The sequence below is a fragment of the Mesoplodon bidens genome, assembly GCF_964165515.1.
Source record: "Mesoplodon bidens genome assembly, chromosome: 2".
NCBI lineage: Eukaryota > Metazoa > Chordata > Mammalia > Artiodactyla > Ziphiidae > Mesoplodon > Mesoplodon bidens.
The window spans coordinates 132,841,043-132,863,257 of record NC_138177.1 but is presented as its reverse complement, the minus strand read 5'-3'; the positions used below and the strand labels follow the sequence as shown (position 1 = coordinate 132,863,257).

The following is a 22,215-nucleotide window of genomic DNA, read 5'->3' as shown; positions in this document are numbered from 1 at the left end:
CTGCCACTCCCTTCTGCTTGCAGAGTTTCTGGTGAAAGATCAGCTGTTAACCTTATGTGGATTCCCTTGTATGTTTTGTTGCTTTTCCCTTGCTGCTTTTAATAGTTTTTCTTTGTATTAGTTTTTGATAGTTTGATTAATATATATCTTGCTGTGTTTTTCCTTGTATTTATCCTGTATGGGACTCTCTGTGCTTCCTGGACTTGGGTGGCTATTTCGGTTCCCATGTTAGGGAAGTTTTCAACTATAATCTCTTTAAATATTTTCTCAGACTCTTTCTTTTTCTCTTCTTCTTCTGGGAGCCCTATAATTCAAATGTTGGTGCATTTAATGTTGTCCCAGGGGTCTCTGAGACTGTCCTCAATTCTTTTCATTTGTTTTTCTTGATTCTGTTCTGTGGCAGTTATTTCCATTATTTTATCTTCCAGGTCACTTATCTGTTCTTCTGCCTCAGTTATTCTGCTATTGATTCCTTCTAGAGAATTTTTAATTTCATTTACTGTGTTGTTCATCACAGTTTGTTTGCTCTTTAGTTCTTCTAGGTCCTTGTTAAACATTTCTTATATTTTCTCTATTCTATTTCCAGGATTTTGGCTCATCTTTACTGTCATTATTCTGAATTCTTTTTCAGGTAGGCTGTCTGTTTCCTCTTCATTTGTTTGCTCTGGTGGGTTTTTACCTTGCTGCTTCATCTGCTGCATATTTCTGTCTTCTCATTTTGTTAACTTACTGTGTTTGGGGTCTCCTCTTCACAGGCTTTGGGTTCTTTGTTCCTGTTGTTTTTGGTGTCTGCCCGCAATGGGTGAGGTTGGTTCAGTGTGTTATGTAGGCTTCTTGGTGGAGGGGACTGGTGCCTGTGTTCTGGTAGGTGGGCCTGGATCTTCTGGCGGGCAGGGCTGTGTCTGGTGTTGTGTTTTGGCATGTCTGTGAACTTAGTATGAGTTTAGGCAGCCCTTATGCCAATGCGTGTGGTTGTTTTTTGTCTTACTAGTTGTTTGGCATGGGGAGTTCAGCACTGGAGCTTGCTGGCCATTTGGTGGATCTGGGTCTTAGCGTTGGGATGGAGATCTCTGGGAGAGCTCTCACCAATTGATATTATGTGGGGCTGGGAGGTCTCTGGAGGTCCAGTGTCCTGGACTTGGCTCTCCCACCTTGGAGGCTCAGGCCTGATATCTAGCCAGAGCACCAAGACCCTGCCAGCCCCACGGCTCGGAAGAAAAGGAAGAAAAAAAGGAGGGGGGGAGGGAAAGAAACCAGATAGAATCCCAAACCAAATGGTAAAAGCAAAACTAGGCAAAATCACACGAAGTAACATACACACACACACTCATAAAAAGAAATAATAATAATAAAAGAACAGTCAGAACCCTAGGACAAATGGTAAAAGCAAACCTAAACAGACAAAACCACACAAAGAAACATATGCATACACACTCACAAAAAGAGAAACAAGGGGGAAAAATAAATTAATTAATTAAAAAAAGAAGAGAGCAACTAAACCATTAAACAAATTCACCAATGATAACAAGCACTAAAAACTAAACTGAGAGAAACGTAAAAACCAGAAACAAATCAGACGCAGAAAGCAAACCCCAAGTCTACAGTCGCTCCCAAAGTCCACTGCCTCAATTTTGGGAACATTCGTTATCTATTCAGGTATTTCACAGATGCAGCGTTCATCAGCTTGATTGTGGGGATTTAATCTGCTGCTCCTGAGGCTGCACAGAGAAATTTCCCTTTCTCTTCTTTGTTTGCACAGCTCCTGGGGTTCAGCTGTGGTTTTGGCCCCGCCTCTGCGTGTAGGTCACCCTCAGGCATCTGTTCCCTGCCCAGACAGGAGGGGGTTAAAGCAGCAACTGATTAGGGGTTTCTTGCTCACTCAGGCCAGGGAGAAAGAGGGTACAATAGTCATAATTGGAATGCGGGGCGAGCCTGCGGCGGCACTGGCTGACATGACATTGAGGCACACCGTGTGTTCTCCCGGGGAAGTTGTCCTTGGATCTTGGGACCCTGGCAGTGGCCGGCTGCACAGGTTCCCGGGGGTGGTGTGTGTGTGGGTAGTGACTTGTGCTTGCACACAGGATTTTTGGCGGCAGCGGCGGCAGCATTAGCATTCCGAGCCCATCTCTGGGGTCCAAGCTGATAGCCGCAGCTTGCTCCCGTCTATGGAGCTCGTTTAGGTGGTACTCTGCCTTCTGTGGGCACACAGGGAAGGAGTCCTCTCTCCTCATGCACCCCGAAACAATGGTCAATATATTGGTCAATAAAAACAATATATTTAAGAATTTTATATTCTTACTGTTTAGCTTGTTAGTTTTGATTTTATAATTTGAGTATAAGTATTCATGACAGTAAATACAACGTGCAATTTTATTTGATTTTAAGAACTAGTTATGTGATTACATACATTTTTACATATTGACAAACATGATATTTTATTTGCAAATCTCATTTTAGAGAGCACTAATATCTATATCCTGAGCCAAATGAGGCAATAAGAAAATATATTTTTATATTATGTCCTCATAAGAGAGTTGATTATATTCGGAATATAGGATATTATTATTAACAACAGTAGTACTGATAATGCCTTATATTAGTTAGCACCAGAGTGTACAGAACATTTCAGCATTCATTCTCATTTGATTTTCATAATAGCCTGAATAGGCAGAATATGAGCCTTATCTTCATTTAAATTGAAAAAAAAGAATTAAAAAGATTGTGCTGTGCTCCATATGGAGAGTAATGGGAATATAGTACCATTATTGACATTTCTTTGCATTTATTTAGAGTATAGTTTATATTTTTATTTTGTAGATGAAAATGAACTGTTACCTGTAAGCTCAGGATGTACAATAGAAGATCATGTGATTGCGGGAAGTGTAGAAGAATTTCGTAAAGACTTCATTTCAAGAATATGGCTTACCTACAGGGAAGAGTTTCCTCCAATAGAAGGCTCAGCTTTGACAACGGACTGTGGTTGGGGCTGTACACTAAGAACTGGCCAGATGCTGTTGGCTCAAGGACTCGTACTACACTTCCTTGGTAGAGGTAAATCAAATCTCTGGTTTTGGGGGTTTTGTTATTGTTACTCTTTTTTAAATTTGAACTCTAGCTTGCAAACTGAATAAAATTCCCTGATGTTAATTTCCTGAGTCCCCTATGTCTTCTAAAGTTGTAACTAATCTAGCATGTAACATCTTTGTTGGACTGGGCCATTCACCTTTCAAAATACAGATTAAACATAAGTATTATTCATGACTCCCACTATGAATTAATTAAGTTCAAATTTTAGTAGTCTGTGGATTTTTTGTTGCTGTTATCATTTAATTCTTTTTGATTGAACTCTGGATTATCTCCAGTTCAGTAAATTCTGGGCAGGTCAGCAGCAGTGACTTTGAGCGGAAAATTATTGAGCAGTTAATGTTTTTACATTATTTAAATCTTAAGAAATTTTACAGTTTTATGCTTTAAAATTATTTTTATCTTTATAAATGTGATTATAATCAGTTAAATTGATTAGGGCATTTTCTTAATAAGGTCATCATGCTTAGACTTTTAGACTCTCAGAAATGTCATTGATACTAACTTACTTATATCTATTTTTTCCAATGTGCCACCTTTCTTACCATTTCTATTAGTTCATTTTTATATAATGTGTACATTTGTAGGAGGATTTTAGTTGACCATTTTAGGCTATCATATCTGGTTATTACTAAGTGTCATTATATTTTTTTAAGTGTCAGTCAATTTTCTGCAATGCATGGCAAATATTTAATAACCTTTCTGTAGGGATTATTGATGAGATCATTTGGAGAGAATGTTTATTCAAGAGCAGTGTGGATATTGCAAGGAAAAGGAATTTTTCAGCTTTTTGTGGGATGATTTATTTATAGTCTCATGAAATCATGGACAAGAATTGGAATACTTTTCACACTCCTGACTAGGTCCCTGAATCTGTGACTCATTTTGTTAGCTTGAAATTATATGAATGTTTGGGGACTGTTGTGTTATTGAAAACAGCGAGGTAGTGATATAATTGATTTCGGGGGGGATCTTTGATCTCTAATGACTTCTTTTATTAACTTCATTTACTAGCGAATTGATGTTACTCCCTAAATAATAAAGTTATTTTGAAAGGACTGAGAGAAAAAAACACCTTGTAAAGAAATATTAAACTTCCAGGTCAAACTTCTATTTTAACGTCTAAGCAAAACAAAATCCACTTTCTGAAGTTAAACTCTCATAAATACTATGATTGTTAGTTGAATATGTTTATTGTGCCTTTGGGTAGTCAAGACTGGATGTCTGGTGAGCAGTACTGGTAATGGAATACAAAAGTCTTTATTCCACCTTAGCACTGTCAAAAAAAACAAAAGAAAGAAAAACATATTCCAGAATTGTCCATTTGTACCTAAGTTTACTATTTTTTCTCTTTCATTTCAGTAATTTTTTCCTAATTATATGTAATACATCCCCATTTAAAAAATTTTAGAAACTACAGAAAAGTCTGGAGAATAATATTTCAACTCAAAAGTAAAGATCATTGGTATATTGGCATGTTTCCTCTGCTTGTACGTTTATTTGTTTTTTTACACAGCTTTATTTAGATATAATCAACATACCATGATTTCACTCATTTAAAGTGAACAACAATTCAGTGGTTTTTAGTATATTTACAGAGTTCTACAATTATCCCCATAATCTAATTTTAGGACATTTTCATCTTCCCCCAAAGAAACCTCATACCCATTAGCAGTCATTCCCAATAGCAACCATTAATCTACTTTCTGTCACTATAAATTTGCCTATTTCTGACTTTGCTATTTTAGTTTAGTAACCCATATGACTTTAAATGCTACATGCTTATTTTAGTAGAATTGTTAAAGTCTAACTATTTAAAAGATCTGAACACCTTGCTTTGGAACTGCTATAGCTTGGACCTGGCCTGATGCTTTGAACATTGAAAATTCAGACTCTGAATCATGGACTTCCAACACTGTAAAAAAATTTACTGCATCATTCGAAGCATCACTTTCAGCGGAAAGAGAACTCAAAACCCCAACAATTTCTCTGAAGGAAACAATCGGGAGATATTCTGATGATCGTGAAATGCAAAATGAAATTTATCACAGGAAAATCATCTCTTGGTTTGGTGATTCCCCCTTGGCTCTCTTTGGTTTACATCAACTAATAGAATATGGAAAGAAGTCTGGGAAAAAAGCTGGAGATTGGTATGGACCAGCTGTGGTTGCTCACATTTTAAGGTAAAATTGTTTTAAAATCTTTCATCTTGTGACAGAGGTCCTCAGGCTCAGAGATAGTGATTTTTGCAGTACATATATATTATTGGAACTTTTAAAGTCTAACTGTATGAGAATATTCATAAAGTAGCTTTCATTTACTGTTAGGGAAAAAACAAGACATATTGTGACTCTAGTTACATTTAATTTATCTACTGACAAATTTTTCTTCTTTTGCTCATAGGTATAGATATCCAAGGTCTCTTTCTAACCAGGTTTTCATTAGACTACCTTATTGAAATGTTCTAAAAACTAACAACTCTTTCAACCTTGGAACATGCATAACATTATAGTTTTTTTTTTTTAGTAGTGTAACCTGGAGGCTGTAATGTACTGATAGTGTAATGAAATGTCAAGAGCTAAAATTGATGTTTTCAGCATTTCTTTGCACACATCAAATTCTGGTGAATTGTAAATGTATGGGAGTATTAATGTTATAATTATATCATAGTAAAATAAAGTGTCTGTGACATTCAGAGTAAGAAAAAAGTCGGAAGTCAGATTTCACTATACCTCAGCTTTTTATGTGCCAATTATTTGGATGCTACTTAAGTTTTTTAAAAAATTGTCATATTTATTGTGTCCCACTATTATTATTAACTGAATCATTAATATTGTCATCCAAGTACAGCATGTTATAGTAAATTTAGTCTATTTAGAATAATATACAAAATCCAAATTAGTACAAAGGGTGTTTTTGCTTATTAAGAGGCTTTTATATTTTATAGGTCAGATGCTTATAGTTGAAAAAGTAGTTGCCTAATATTATTAAATGGATTGTTAATAATGTCAAGTCCAGCTTGGTATGATATGTATAAAAACATAGTCATAAAAGCATGGTTTCTACTCTTCAAGATATTATGTTCTGTATCCCAGGGATCAGAACACTTTTTCTATAAAAGGCCTAATGGTAAATAGTTTAGGCTTTGCAGGCTATATAAGGGCTCTATTGCTCATTTAGCTCTTTTTTTTCTTTTTTTGTTTTACAGTCGTTGAAAACTGTAAAAACCATTCTTAGCTTGCAGGCTGTACAAAAACAGGCCACAGGTCATGCTTGAACTATGGGCCATAGTTTTCCCATCCCTCTTTTATATTAACACATACAAACATGCATAATAAGGCATGTTAAGTTAAAAAATTATAAAGATACAGTTAAATAAAAGTATTTTTCCACAATTTGTGTAATTTCCTTTTACATATATTGTTGTGATTTTTTTTTCACTTCATGTGCACCATTGAGAATATTATACTCACTTGGAAATATTTTTCAATTTGCAGTTTTACTTATAGAATTCTAAGACTTGAAAGTAGGAAATTCATTTGTTCAGGTCATATAGGTTTTTGAATGAAGGAAAAAAGTCATGCTATTGTTTAAAGAAAAGAAAAAATCTTTCATAAATGTACCAGAGGACAATCATACTTTGATAGTCAGTAATGTAAGTTAATATGAAGCAAACCTTGAAGCATATTGTAATACCACTGGTTAGAAAACATTTAATATAGCCAGGTGGGTTTGAGAGAAATTACTTTTTGGGGGGCAGCGTGGGGTTCACACCTTTGTACCCAAGAATTTTAAAATATGTTTTTTAAACTTATGTTTTTGGAGTAATTTAGTGTAATATTCTACTTTGAAAAAATTGATTTTTGATACCATTCAGATGATAGTTTTGAAAGCAGACACTATAGGGTAAATAGGAAAGTCAAGAAAATGATGGCTTTCTTTTCCCTTAAATTAAATCTTTTGTTATTAACTGGAAATGTTAGTTAGGATTTTAAAGGATAATGCTTGTTATTTTCTTAGAAAAGCAGTTGAAGAAGCAAGACACCCAGATTTACAAGGAATAACTATTTACGTTGCACAAGATTGTACAGGTGAGGAATGTATTATATAATTCTACTTTTTATCCATTTATTTGGTCAGACCTTTTTAAAAATTTAGGTATAATTGATATATAACATTATGTTAGTTTCAGATGTATAACATAATGATTCAGTATTTGTATATATTGTGAATGATCGCCATAATTAGTCTAGTTAGCATCCGTCACCATACATAGTTAGAAAATTTTTTTTCTTGTGATGAGAACTTTCAAATATACAATACAGTATTATATAGATACAGAACTATATTCCAGTATTCCAGTTCTATATTCCAGAACTATATATCCAGTATTATACAGGACACAAAACTATAGTGCCCATCCCCATGCTGTACATTATCTCCTTATGACTTATTTATCTTATAGCTGGCAGTTGTACCTTTTAGTGCCCTTCACCCATTGTGTCCCCCCATCCCACTTCTGCCAGCCATCAGTCTGTTCTGTGTATCTGTGAGCTTGGTGTTTTGTTTATTCATTTTGTTCTGCTTTTTAGAGTCCACATATAAGTGAGATCATACAGTATGTGTCTTTCTCTGTCTGCATAATGCCCTCAGGGTCTATCCATGTTGTCACAAATGGCAAGATTTCATTCTTTTTTATGGCTAAATAATATTCCACTGTATATATGTACCACATTTTCTTTATCCATTATCCATTGATGGGCACTTAGGTTGTTTCAATATTTTGGCTATTGTAAATAATGCTGCAGTGATTAAAGAGGTGCATTTATCTTTTTGAGATAGTGGTTTTGTTTTCTTCAGATAAATACCCAGAAGTTGAATTGCTGGATCACATTGTAGTTCTATTTTTAATTTTTTGAGGAGCCACTGTACTGTTTTCCTTAGTGGCTGCACCAACTTACATTCTCAACAACAGTGCACAAGGGTTCCCTTTGCTCCATATCTTCAACAACATTTGTTGTTTCTTGTCTTTTTGATAATAACCATTCTAACACGTGTGAGATGATATCTTGTGGTTTGATTTGCATTTCTCTGATGATTAGTGATGTTGAGCACCTTTTCATGTACCTGTTGGCCATTTGTATGGCTTCTTTGGAAAAATATCTCTTCAGATCTTCTGCCCATTTTTTAAATTGGATTATTTGTTTTTTTGATGTTGAATTATGTGAGTTATTTGTATATTTTTCATATTAACCCCTTATCAGATATATGATTGCAAATATTTTCTTCTATTTGGTAAGTTACCTTTCCATTTTGTTGATGGTTTTCTTTGCTGTACAGAAGCTTTTTAGTTTGATGTATTCTCATTTGTTTATTTTTGCTTTTGTTGCCTTGTGGTGTCAAATTAAAAAAATTATCACCAAGACCAATGTCAAGGAGCTTTCCGCCTGTTTTCTTCTAGGAGTTTGTGGTTTCAGGTCTTGTGTTCAAATCTTTGTTGATCGATTTTGATTTAATTATTGTGTATGGTATAAGATAGTGGTCCAATTTTATTCTTTTGCATGCGGCTGTCCAGTTTTCCCAATACCATTTATAATTAGATTTTTCATAAGTATTTAGCTTATCCCAATTATACTGTAAATGATGAAAGTAGAGACCATGTTTTACACATTTTTGTTCCTACATTGCACCCTGTATAGGCACTGATTAAATATTTCCTGATTGAATATATACTATGAATTATTAGTTACAATATTAAAATAAGTTCTTAAGAAAAATTTCAGTATTTAAAATGACTACTTAAAAAAGATAGGTGGGAAAATTTAACATAGGTATATACTTGGGGTGCATGTCTGCCATGTCTCATCTCATTGGGGATGTGTTTCAAGGAAGGAAAATTCTCTGTTTGATTTGTTTCTCACTAGTCAGTCCTTCAGTAAATGATCTGATCATGATGCAGCTATTGTCCAGAATGTTGCTTTGTTTTATTGTTATGGGTATTCTGTTTAATGACCAGTATCTATAGTAATTTTGAAACTCTACTGGGGATAAAATAGAGACCTTAATTTCCTAATAAAATAAAAGTGCCTTCAAAATAAACCACCTCATGTTGTTTATTTTTTACCGAAATGCTGTTAAGAGGATAAAATATGTTAATGTTTGGGGAAAGTTAAATATGCTTCAATTATGTTTAATATAAGGGTATTTACAAAATGCTTGAGATTACCCTGGTAACTGACTAGTGTTTATAGTGTGGATATAATCGTTACCAAATACACGTGCATTTTGTTCGGCCTTTTGTTAAGGTTAATTGGATTTTTAAGAAAGAGTGATAAGCCATGATTATAGCCATATGAACATGAAAGTTTTAAGTTTTCAGATGAGTGTGTGAATTTTGCAGGTACTGTATTTGTTTTTCAGGTAGGAAATCTTGCAAGTAAACTGTACTGTGTTAAGAGTTCTAATTAAGTCAGAGGATGTGCTTAAACAATTAGTCATTAAATAATTTATGAATTTGCCTTTTGTGCTTTTATTGATATCAATCAGCCTTGGTCTTATGCATTACATATTGTTAGTTAATTAAAGAACACAAAGCTACTCAATATCTAAGTGGTTTGTGTAATTTGAAGTAGATCTTAAAATTTTGAACACTGATGTTTAAAATTCTAAAGGGAGAGTTTATATTACTGTAGTGCATTTTGATAGATTGTGAGGTTAGGAACTAGGTGAAGCCAGAGTCTATTAATAATTCCCCTCCACACCCCCATCTTCATTAGTGTTTTTAAAAGCTCCACTTTCTATTCATTTTCTCTTCCTCTCATTCTGTATTCTCTTCCTTTGTAATTGCATATTTTTCCATGCCTTTAAGTAGTTAGGACTGTGCTCTATATACTAGGACTTCTAAAACTGCATTTCTAGTGCTACTTGTATTAATATGAGGTAACTTGTATTTTCTGCTGTCCTTCAAATATTTCCATCTGGATGTTCTACAAACACTTCAAATTCAGCGTGTTTAAGATTAAACCTGTCATTCCCCTCTACACCACTCCTTTCTTGCTTTCTATTTTCTCTTCACTAATAGTATCATGTCCACGTGCGTGCGTACTTATTCTTGACTCTTTTTTCATTGCTTATATCTAGTTAGTCAACCGAAGCTTAACAAATTATACTTAAAAAAATGCATCTGAAATCTGGCCTCTCTTCTTCACTCTCATTGATTTAGATCAGACCCTTATCTCTAACTTGGACTTTAACTTGATTTCCCTTTCTTTTCTTTCTCTCATTCATCTGATCAAAAGAAATTGATCATGTCCCTTAATTTAAAACCAATGACTGTCTATTAACTCTAGTCTCAAGTTATTGTAGCATGTAAAGCACATGAAGTTCTTTACCATTTGTCTTGACCTACATTTCCAGCATCACCTCTCAACACTGTCTTCCATGCTGATACACCAAAGTACCATCAACCTGCAAACCATTCCTTGGGCATACTATCATTATCTTTTTTCCATGTCTTTGCTGATATTATTGCCTCTGCTTAGAATGCCCCTTATTATTAAAATGCCTTTTGTTAACTCTTACTCATTCTTTATGAACACGCTCGAAGGTACACCTTTGGTGAAGCCTTTACCAACTCCCACCAGGTAGAATTAGTTTATTATTCTGTGTTCTGTAACATTTTGGAAATACCTCTATTAAATATTGTGCTTGTAATTCACTTTTAATATCACCGTGTGCTTATCTGTATCTCCTTGGTAGGTCAATGATTATTAAGGTAGCAGGGGTAGGGGAAAGGTACCAGAACCATTTGGTTGGCAATCACTGCTGTAGTGAGCCTGTGTTATGGAATTGGATTATTTCATAGCCCTTACATATGTTGAAAGTGAAGGGAAAATACCGAAACAATTGAGCCAGACACTGTGAAGTAAGGATCTTATTTGCTTTTATATTTCTGTGGCATAGAAAACTTCAGTAAATAGTTGGCTGTCAATCAATGTGTGTTGAATTAGACTGAAGGGTAAGAAGCATTTGATAAGGAAGAACTTGTTGTATATGCTAGTGGAAATACTATTGCTAGTGGAAAGTGGAAGATAGGGATGGTCACGTGTGCACTGCCTCAGAAAAGTGAGAGAATTTGAAGGTTTATAATTAGAAGGCTTTACTGAGTAGTTTAGCAAAAATAAGATGACAGAATTGAAACATGGAAAGAACTGTTTTTCCATTTTTGTGGCTTCGGTTTAGACTGACTATGGGGGATAGGGAAGTGGGTAAACAGGAGACTATGATAGCTCATAATCTAAATTCGGAATTTAGGGAGGAACTGGGACCGCAGTGGCAGAATTTGTTAATCAGCTAACTGTGGAAGAGTAAAAGAGTTTGCTGACAGGGAGTATGGGTGTAAAGTAAGTTTTGAATAAAACTATTTTTTTTTGTTGAACAAAACAAAATAAAGTTTTGTCTGTATTTGCTTCCACCAAATCTACCCATTTTCTCTTGAACTATCCACTTAGGCTCTCATACCCATCACTCTACCAAAACTACTCTTGTCAATAATTTAATCTCACTAAATCCAGTTGTCACTTCTCAGTCTTTACCTCACAATCTGTCAGCAGCATTTGACACTGTTGACTTCTCCCCGACTCCTTGTAATGTTTTGTTTACTTAGTTTCCAGAGCACTACTCTTCAGGTTTTCCTTTTACCATTGTGTCTGCTCCTTCACGGTCTCCTGTGCGGATTCTTCCTTATCCCCCTATGTCTAAAGTACTTGGTGTGTTGTGCTACGTCTTTAGATCTCAACTTTTTTTTCTGTGTATACAGATTTGGATTTACCCAGTCTCATAGCTTTACAGTACCGTCTGGGTCCTGTCAATTCCCCAATTTATAGCTCCATCCCAGACCTGTTCCCAAGTGCAGGCTTTTATGTCCTTACCTGCCTACTCATCCTCCTTGCTTGCATGTCTAATAGATATCTCAAACTTAGCATGTCTGAAACTGAATTCCCACTCCTCCTTTCTATATTTTCCCTTCCTACAGTCTTCTATGTCTTTGTAAATGGCAGCCCGCCTACTCTGTTTGCTTATATGAAAACCACTCAACCACTCATCTTTGACTCCTTTTTTCCTCTCACATCTTATGTTTATGTATTAGGGAGTTCTTCATTTTCAACTGATCAGTTTTCACCACCTGCACATGATCATCCCATGACCGTTCCATATCTTGACAATTACTGCCTTTGTTCAAGCCACCATCATCTCTTGCTGGGTTCCTGCAGTGGCTTTCTAACTTCTCTATGCTTCAGCCCTTGCCCTCTGCAGTCTGTTAGCACAGGAACCAGACTGGTAAAGTATAAATCAGAGCATGACGTTCCTTTCCTAAAAAAAACTCTTCAGCGGCTTCCCATCTCCCTCAAAGTAAAGACTGAAGATTTTGTTAATGGTTTTTAAGATTTCCCACAATCTGTCTTCGTTCTCTCCCCATCTGTAACTTTATCTCCTAACCTCATTTTCTACTATTGTACCCCTTGCTCACTTCCCTTCAGAGGCACTGCTCTCTTGTTCCTGGAACAAGCTGGCAGTGCTTCTGCTTTAAGACATTTGCACTTGCTGATCTTTCTATGTGGAATCTCTTCCCCCCAGGTATCTGCATTTCTTGGTTTCTTTCTTTCTTTAAGTCGTGACTTCCCTACCACCTCATTTTAAATTGCACCCCTTCTCTACATTTCTTATCCATCTTTTTCTCCCTTGTTTTTCTTGAAAGCACCTATCATCATCTGACATATCTTATATTTTACTTATTTATTGTCTACTTCCCTGTTAGATGGTATGCCTTATGAGGGCAGGGGTTTTTCTCCATTTTGCTCACTGCTGAGGACCCAGTGCCATATAGTAGTTATTTGATAAATATCTGTTGAATGCATAAATGAGGTAAGTATTTTTTAACTCATTGAGACCTTGTTAGTGATGTCAGAGATCATATGACTGGCCATTGTGGGGGGGAAATTAGGGTACAAATGTTTCTGAAAATCATTTTTATAAAATTTAATACATATTAATTGTGTTTTTCTCAGTTTACAGTTCTGATGTAATTGATAAACAGTGCACTTCCATGGCCTCTGATAATACAGATGACAAAGCTGTTATTATTCTAGTTCCTGTTAGACTTGGTGGAGAAAGAACCAATGCCGACTATTTAGATTTTGTAAAGGTATGAAATAAGAGCTAAAATTTTTTGAAGGCAATGCTGGCTGTTATGAAAAATAGAGAAGGTTTGCAATCTTTTTTCTATGAAATGGGTAGTGATGATTTTATAGTTGTAGATTGTAAAGTTTGACATTAGAGATCTTAAATTTCAGTATTACAAGATCAGATGTGATTTGAAGAGTAAGGTGTTCTATGACAAAATAAAAAGGCTTTTAATCTTTGCAGCTAATCAAGGGGATACAGTGCAGCAATAATCATAGTCTGAAATATGTCTACAGTTCCCATCATCCTTATTTGTGATTTTTAAAAATATGTACCTTTGTTTATTCATAAAACCCACATTAAACTATATCTAGGTAATTATTGAAACAAAATGAGTTTTTTTTTATTGCTGCTGCATTATCTCTTAGTTTGTTTCCTGTGCTACCATAAGGTCCATCAGTAGGTAAATACTTATTTATATAGAACTAAATGATGAAGATAGTATGGGGAGCTTCCAACTTTGTTTTCTTCATATTAACCAGTTAAAAATCTGTTCTATTTCAGAACACATAATTCTTATTTCCAAAAGAACCTGTCTAATTAGGTTATCTTGTCACAAAACTTTAACTTTTGAAATACTTAGTTTCTAGTTGAGAGTATAGTATTTATATTATTTTCATAGTTTTAATAAAATCAAGACCAGAGATAGAATTCCTCTTTGAATGGAGTGTTATGGCATATAGCAATCTTGAAATAAAGTTTAGATTTGTTCCCCACATGAAGCATTAACCCCATATTGTGGTCCCTATGTATATAGGTAGAATATATATCCTCACTCTAGACTGTACCAATTCTAAAAACCTAGAGCAGTTATTTTCAGTATGTGGTATATGGAAGTCTAGCTGGTATATTGGCTTTTCCTAATCGTTACTAAACTGTTGCAGTCATACTTGTTACTAATAATACCAGTACTATAACCAATAATGTATACATACCCTAGATAAAAGGGGGGTTTTGATTTCTAACATGTGGACTCTTTAGTAGAATTATTGGTGGAATGTGAGAAGATATGAACCATTTCATCTAGTGGATCCACAGAGGGTTTTGAGACTTCTCGCATGTTGTCATGTCTCTGTTGGTTGTAACCAAATCTGAAATGAATTCCCCTGCCTCCTCTACTACCATGAGAAGATCAGAAATTGAGGCAGTCTCGGAACTGACTCTTTTGCCAGACCCCCACTCCTGGTGAAATGGACTGCAGATAGCTTTGAGGCATGCTTCATCTGGCTGAGAGCTTTGCTGTTTGGTGGTGTTGATAAAAGTTATCAGATGGCAGGACTGCTTAACGCTGTTGAGTGATTCACTGAAGTCTGCATTGTAGTGAAACAAACCATGGTTAGCTGTTAAAGTGATCCTTAGTACCTAGCATATAGGAGCTGCTCAGCAAATATTTGTTAACTCTCATTTTGTATAACACTTTTAATACAGATTTATCTCATTTTACCCTCATACTAGCTAGGAACTGGATTGTCTTTATAAAACAGAAATGACAGAAGTTAAGTGATATGTTCAAATTCTGATAACAAACTGGTGACAGAGACCAGAACTTTTGTTGTTTTTCATATTTTCCCCTAAAATATGGACTCTCTAAAATGTAACATTTCTTTGAGCTTCTACTAACTTAATTTATGCTACAGTCCCCTTTTAGAGTAGTGACTATTAATACATTTAAAATTTTCAACTCTCAGGTAAAAATGGCCGAAATGGCTGAGTGAAGTAGTGTTACGTTGTGCTTGGTCAGGGCGTGGTTGGGTCAGAAGCCAAAAGGAGAGCATGTAAAGAGTCATTCAGTTAGCAGTGAAAAAATAGTGTGTCTAATAGCCCTAAAAGAAAAGTAATCTTTCTCTTCCATTTCTGCTCCCTTTTCTTCTCCTCCTTCTCCACCTCCTCCTGTACCTCCATCACTGCCCCACTCACTGCCCCTCACTACACTTCTTCCTCCTCCTCCTTTGTCAGCAGCTGTATTTTTTCCTGCCAAACCATTGTGCATTACACTCTCTAAAATTCACCGTTCAATTCTAGTTTTAAAATTTATTGATTGAGGTAATTCCACAGTATTTCAGAGATGGTTACCATCTCCTGCTGCTTTCTGTGAGGAGAAAGAAATTTGGTGTGGTGCTTTATCAGCTCTTACCACAGGAAGTTTACTTATTTATTTATTTTTAAAAGGACCTGGAATGAGGAAAATCCAATATGTTCTCTTTCTTCAGCAAGACAAATTAGGACTTTCCTTTTTGACTGATTACTTCAGTCTTATTTATTGCTTCATGGATACAGCTCAATCAATTCTCACCACTAGATAACTGTGAAAAAGCTTTTTTAGGAACTGAAAAGTGTTTCAAGTTTCCAAAGATACAGCTTCTTATATGTAATGGCATTTTAGCTCCTAATCTACTTATAAGTGTTTATTGCTAAATCTGCTCTAATCTGTTGAAAAGGAAATATAGGTGTCAAGAACCAAAGTCTTTCTTCCATTACCTGAAATCATTCTTTTTCTGAAGCGAGTCTGTGATGATTCTTGTTATACATACATGTATTTTTTCTTTTTTTTCTTGGCTATGAGGGACTTAGAACTTTCACTTCCTCATGGGTCCCTGTATCAGAAACATTGTATTTCAGCTGATCAGATTGCCTCAGATTAAAGTAAGGCACTCTCTAATTGAGTTAAGGATTTTTATTTAGGGGGAAAGCAATAGAATGATAGAACTGTTAATAGAATGATAATAACAATAGAATAATAATAACGATTATTATCAAGTTTTTTGGTATAATTTCATCTTAATTTATTTTTTAGTTAGCTCTAAAATTTTAACTTTATATGCCTTCTCTGTTTCTGTAATTTCTTCAGTGCAGTTCTCCTTTCCAAAAAAACCTCTATGATATTTTCACAAGACTGAAAATATACAAAATTTACAGCCATTAAATATTATAATATAGATCTATATTTACTGATAGGAAAAGATGTTTATGAGATAATGAATGACAAAAGTTACAATAGCATATGTTGTATGATGCCATATATATAAAATTGTATTTATAAATCTATATGTGAATATATGTAATATAGACAGATGTCAAGAAGGTATTCTCCTAAATGTTAATAATGATGAGTGTTGGGGTTTTGGGAAATTTCTGTGTGTGTTTTTTCAATAACCACCACATATTATTTTTAAGAAAATAATTAAGTTTAAACAAAACTGTGGTTTGTTTACTTGTTAAAGGAAAAAAGCATTTGTTCATACAGTCTTTATTTTTGTATCTTCTAGATTTTGAAACATCCTCTCATTTAAGAGAAGGAAAGTTTATTGTTTAATATTTTGGGGGTTTATAACATATACTTTATCATTATTAGTGTTTTCTAACATAATATATGCTAAAATTAATGTAGAAACTATTGATAGGATATTAATTGATTCCACTGGACATGTTTTTAATTGACTCCACTCCATGGACATGTTTTTTTTAAAAGTATAGAATTATTTGGCCCAGCTTAAATAGAGTTCTGCTTAGAATAGATGCTGAGGGAAATATTAAACAATTTATTGAGGTATCACTGATATTTTATGATTAGTAAAATAAACTGAGTTTAAATACAGTAATAATTATTATTTTCCTTGGATTAAATTGTTTTCATTAGTCTTTATATTTATTCCAAATGAAGTAGCGTAAAAATTTTGTCATGAATGCCACTGATTAAAAATGGTTTTTAGTTTGTGATTCTAAGACTCAAGTTTCAGTGAAAACAGTAACAATGTCTAATAATTATTTCTAGCATTTCAAAAAACCTGATGAAAATACTACATTGATCACAGCAAGGCTGCACCAGCTAACTGAAAGGCCAAATGTTTTTACTTTGGCAGTCATTTTTATTGCCTTTCCATGGTTATGTTGTTTATAACTGGCACATAGTAATTGTTTAATGTTGTTGAATGGTTTAAAGAAAATGGAAGATAGTTTGGTGGACAAAAGGATTTCAGAACATGGGGAAAATGTAATAAAAATAAAACTGGTGGTGAAAAATTTGGGAACTACTACTAGTAGTAATACAAATTTGGTTGTTTTGAATAATTATCATTTGTCTCTTGACTCTAAATCTGAATTAATTTATTTTGTCAGGGTATTTTAAGCCTTGAATATTGTGTGGGTATCGTTGGTGGCAAACCTAAACAGTCATATTACTTTGCTGGATTTCAAGGTTAGTGATTTAGTAAAATATATTTCTTCTCTGTTTTCTTTTAAAAGTTGGAAAGTTAATATAGGATCATCTAGAAACAGGATGATTAATGGAGCAAAATGAGTACCTTATAAATTCATCAGTCCTACCATAGCCATTCATTTGTCATTTGGTCCAAAACATAATTGGATTCTGTAAAATGTATATTTAATTTCTGTTATTGCATAAACAAGGCATAATTTATTGGTTTTACTAAACTTTAGAAGACATTGCTGCCATATTCTGGCAGTTGCTATTTATATATTTACCTTTTACCAGTTTTAGTGGTGCTAGTTGATGATAAAATGACAAGCAATATGTTCTTCCTGTCAGGATAAAGTAGTGCAATACATTTTTCATATGCAAACTGTAGAATATAATTGTGTGTTTGTGAAAGTAATTTTATCACCAAAAATTAAATGACAGTCTCATCACTTTATAAAAATTCTGCTTATACAAGCATATTTGATTATGCAAAAGTTAATCTGTCCTGTGCAAACCTATGTTTCAGTCAATGAATATCAGTCTGGCAAGCTGTTACTCCCAGATTTTTTTCAGCTATTCTACATAGAAATTGGATTGTAAGCAGTGTAATAATAAGGTGATTTTTGAATTACTTGTCTTCTGTTTTGTCCTTGTAGATGACAGTTTGATTTACATGGATCCTCATTACTGCCAATCTTTTGTAGATGTCAGCATAAAGGATTTTCCTCTTGAGGTACTGTGGATAAAGAGCTGGTACTGTTTTCTTACCATATGAAGCAAATTCTAATTATTTAGAGATGTGCTAGGCAGCTACACTTTTATGGTATCACAGTTACAAGTTAATAATAAATATTTTACTAATTTATAAAACCATAATACAATGGTCAAAGGTTAAATAGTTCGTTGCTGAATTTTAATTTACAATACACTTTCTTCTTCATTTATCTTTGTCTCTAACTTGTTAGATACCCTAGCCCTACCAAAATTAATGATCAGGCCTCCAAGTAATTTTGTACATATACAGCTGAATAGTACTGAAGAATTTAAAATGTTAGGTATGTTTAAAAAAAAAGAAAGGGGGAAAAAAAGAAAAATAAAGAAGATGATGGAGTTGGGTTAGAGTGACAAAGTGATTGAAGGAGCCTGCAAAATTATTTTGCTTTAAGTATAGTAATTAAGTCTTAGCCTCTAGTTAAGTTTTCATGAGTTTTAATTCGGTTTCTAGCATTTGTTTTAGCTTTGATTTCTTAAAGTCTTCCTTTCCTTTATGTTAATCATTTTCTGGTCCAGCATTTAAAAAAAATTTTATTGCATTATAGTTGGTTTACAATGTTGAGTTAGTTTCAGGTATACAGCAAAGTGAATCAATTATACATGTGCAGCATTTTTTTTTCTTTTTTTTTTGCGGTACGCGGGCCTGTCACTGTTGTGGCCTCTCCCGTTGCGGAGCACAGGCTCTGGACGTGCAGGCTCAGCAGCCATGGCTCACAGGCCTAGCTGCTCTGTGGCATGTGGGATCTCCCCAGACCGGGGCACGAACCTGTGTCCCCTGCATCGGCAGGCAGACTCTCAAGCGCTGCACCACCAGGGGAGCCTCATGTGCAGCATTTTAATTCAGAAAATTTTGAGAGTGCATAAGTGAGACATGTTATTATTACATGGTTTTGGTTCTTGTTTTCCCAGGTGATGCTTTTACAGACTTTGAAAATAATCACTTGAGTGGCATGGATCACTGATTCTCAAGGGCTTGACAAGATGGAAATGTGTGGTTTAGTACTTTGTTTTAGTAAAAGCCTGCTAGCTAATATTAATACCTAATAAGTACTTAGGAGATAGATTATGAAAATGGATAAACCACAAGATTAAAAACTGGTTTTAAAAGATACATTATAAAACAGCTTAGCATTTTTTGTAGACTGTTACCTCAACTAAAGTACAAGCGTCTTGAGGCCAGAATCAGCTTTGCTTTCTACTTCCTTCCTTCATAATATTTTGCATGTAAGCTTTAATAAATATTTCTAGTTGGCTGATTGATACTGTAGGAGGAGGCACATAGAATTGTGCTACATGAACTACACTGTAATTCTTTTGCTGCTGCGTTGTGGTCTTGTGGCACTGATTCCTATGTCTAAGTTACATTTCCAGTGTGTATGTATCAAACTGACTCCCTAAAAAAGTAAACACTTGAGATTCAGCTGGAAACTTGTTCACAGTATTTTAGTATTATCTAAAATAGGCAAATTAAAAGATTATTAGTGTTGGTTATTTTGGCCAGTAGAAAGAGACTATTCTTCTGATATTTTGAGAGACTCTACAAAGATGCCAGGTCAGTGAATATCCTGGTTATGTCTACACAGTCAATATTAGGAAGGTCGCAGCTCATTATTGGGAGACTGTTGCAACACTTCATCACTTCAGTAAAAGTTTGAAGTGGGGTGAAAGTGAGAATGGAAAAGAAGAATTGATTTTAAGAGACTTTGTAAAGTAAAATTTGGTGAGATTAGGTAACTTCTTGAATGCACAGAAGCATTTATTTCTTATACATTGGGACACCAAGAAAGTGGGTTTAAGATGAGCTTTAGCAGTGAGGGTCTGTTGAACTGTGGGTTCACATTGCTAGTGGTTAGGACAGGGCAGAGTTTCAATTGTTGGGATGAGAGGACTAGTGGATATACATTTTCTTATACATATTTATGAAGTGTGTGTGTGTGTGTGTGTATACATGCATTATGTGTGTGTATATATTTAATAAGTTAAGATTTCTTAAACCAGAGACTATTGCTTCCTGCTATTTATGATATACTTTCAGAATGACTGATTCTATCTCTTTACAAATACTGAATCTATTCTATTATTAAGGTAATATTGTATTACCTTAATATTAATATTCTATTTAATAAGGTAAGAAAAACCTTATTATAGATATGTTAGTCTCTTCTGATTCCTGGGCCCCCAATTCCAAGTTTCAGATTTTAGGAGGTTATACAGTGGTGACTATTTTAATATATCCTAGTAAGTTCAGAGAATAGTGGCATTAAAGCTATCAGAATGATGTGATGTGATTATGTAGATAGATGAGTGAATTCATCGGTGAAAGATGTATGCTTTATGAATTACACATGTGAACTGCAGTTCGTAGGAGGTGCTTTTTAGTAAGGATATATTCTCTAATTAGTTATCTTAGGAAGCTTTATCTAAATCACCAGAATAACACAGCTACACCTAAAAGTATTTATTTCAGTATTATTTGTATGTTTAGGTAATAGAATCCACTATTCCATATAATAAGCCTAGAACAGGCCTAGCATTTAGTAGGTGCCTAATATCTAACTGTTTGTTTAGGCAGTGAATAAACAGTGTGTTGAAAAGTGAAATAAATGGGAATTAACTCACTCTGGCCAGTTCTTTCAGAAACATATTTTATTGTCACAGAAGTGTATCTCTTGATACTTGCTAAAATGTGTTTGTGAAGCAGAAGCTGCTACTCTTAGCAGTCATCAGAATTTTAAAAATTACAAAAGAAATCTAAGTGCATAGCTCAGAGAATTATCGCAAAGTGAACATAGCTATGTAATGCCCCTTGGGAAAATATTTTAAAGTCTAACTTGTTTTACAGTAAACAGAAATGATTCTGAATTATAAATTAATGTTGGTTTGTTTCAGAATCTTCTTGGGTGAACAAAAGATTATAATTTAAATGGTATAAAATGCCTTTCTGTAATATGAGTCCTAGTACTCATGTAGGAACACCCAATAACAATTTCACTTTTCAGTCATCAGAGATTTATATCTGTGTTTTGGTGAATAATTTCAAAGTTCTTTGTAGGTATCAAAACAACTATGATTAACTAGTGTTTGTCATTATTATCTCTGATGATTGAGGCAATACAGTGAAATAGCACTAAGCCTATTCCGGTTTAGTCTCAATGGTTCTTACATGAAAACTTGAATCAATGTTTTAATATAATTTAGGGCACCCATGTAGACAGGTTAAAAAAATACTTTGTTGGACCATACAAACTTTTGGCTCTTCTTTCTTATCCCCAAGTAGCAAAAGCTAAATAAACATTCCTTATTATTGGCTTTGGAAGGAGTTGGGCAAATGACTATTGTTAGATACCTTGTATGTAGAATAATTTTATTGTAACTATGACCTGGAACTGTCTGAGCCTTAAACAGTAATACTCCTGTATATTGTTAACTAACAAGTTTACCTAGCTCTTCTATGCCTTTCCAGATCTGTTTTTAGTATCTCTTTATAAATAAAACAGATAAAACAATGTTAGAAAAAGTCCAACTAAGACAATACTTGTGTTGACTAGAACACTGGACGTTCCAGTTTAGCTAGGTTGGATCTCACTGTAAAGTAAGTGTTAGCTAAGCATTTCATAGAAGTCATAGTTTTGAAAACACATTTGTTTGGTCTATGCTTACTAGAATGATGTTGGATTTGAATCTAGTATGTGACTGAACTGTCTGTAAGGGGAAAAAAAGCAGCTTGGAATGTATTCATTTTGCATATCCTCTGACGATAATATGGGATATTAATTGGATCACTAGGATGTATGTAAAGGGAGAGAAAAGAGTGATTTTGACTGATTCACCATGAACATAAATATGAAAGCTTATATTTTTCTGTGTTTTAATAGATAGTTTCAAGTTGAAATCCCTTAGTTTCAGGCATTAAATGT

General features: G+C 34.4%; 1 protein-coding gene across 1 annotated transcript in view; it reads left to right on the top strand.

Annotated features, from left to right (window-relative positions):
* ATG4C (autophagy related 4C cysteine peptidase) overlaps positions 1-22,215 on the top strand; it is an 87,739-nt gene that overhangs the window by 50,689 nt on the left and 14,835 nt on the right. The window contains exons 4-9 of the mRNA XM_081225793.1: positions 2,818-3,051; positions 4,937-5,267; positions 7,105-7,175; positions 13,152-13,288; positions 17,443-17,521; positions 18,181-18,257. Of these exons, the coding sequence (XP_081081919.1) occupies positions 2,818-3,051; positions 4,937-5,267; positions 7,105-7,175; positions 13,152-13,288; positions 17,443-17,521; positions 18,181-18,257 (929 nt within the window). The remainder of the gene's footprint in view (positions 1-2,817; positions 3,052-4,936; positions 5,268-7,104; positions 7,176-13,151; positions 13,289-17,442; positions 17,522-18,180; positions 18,258-22,215) is intronic.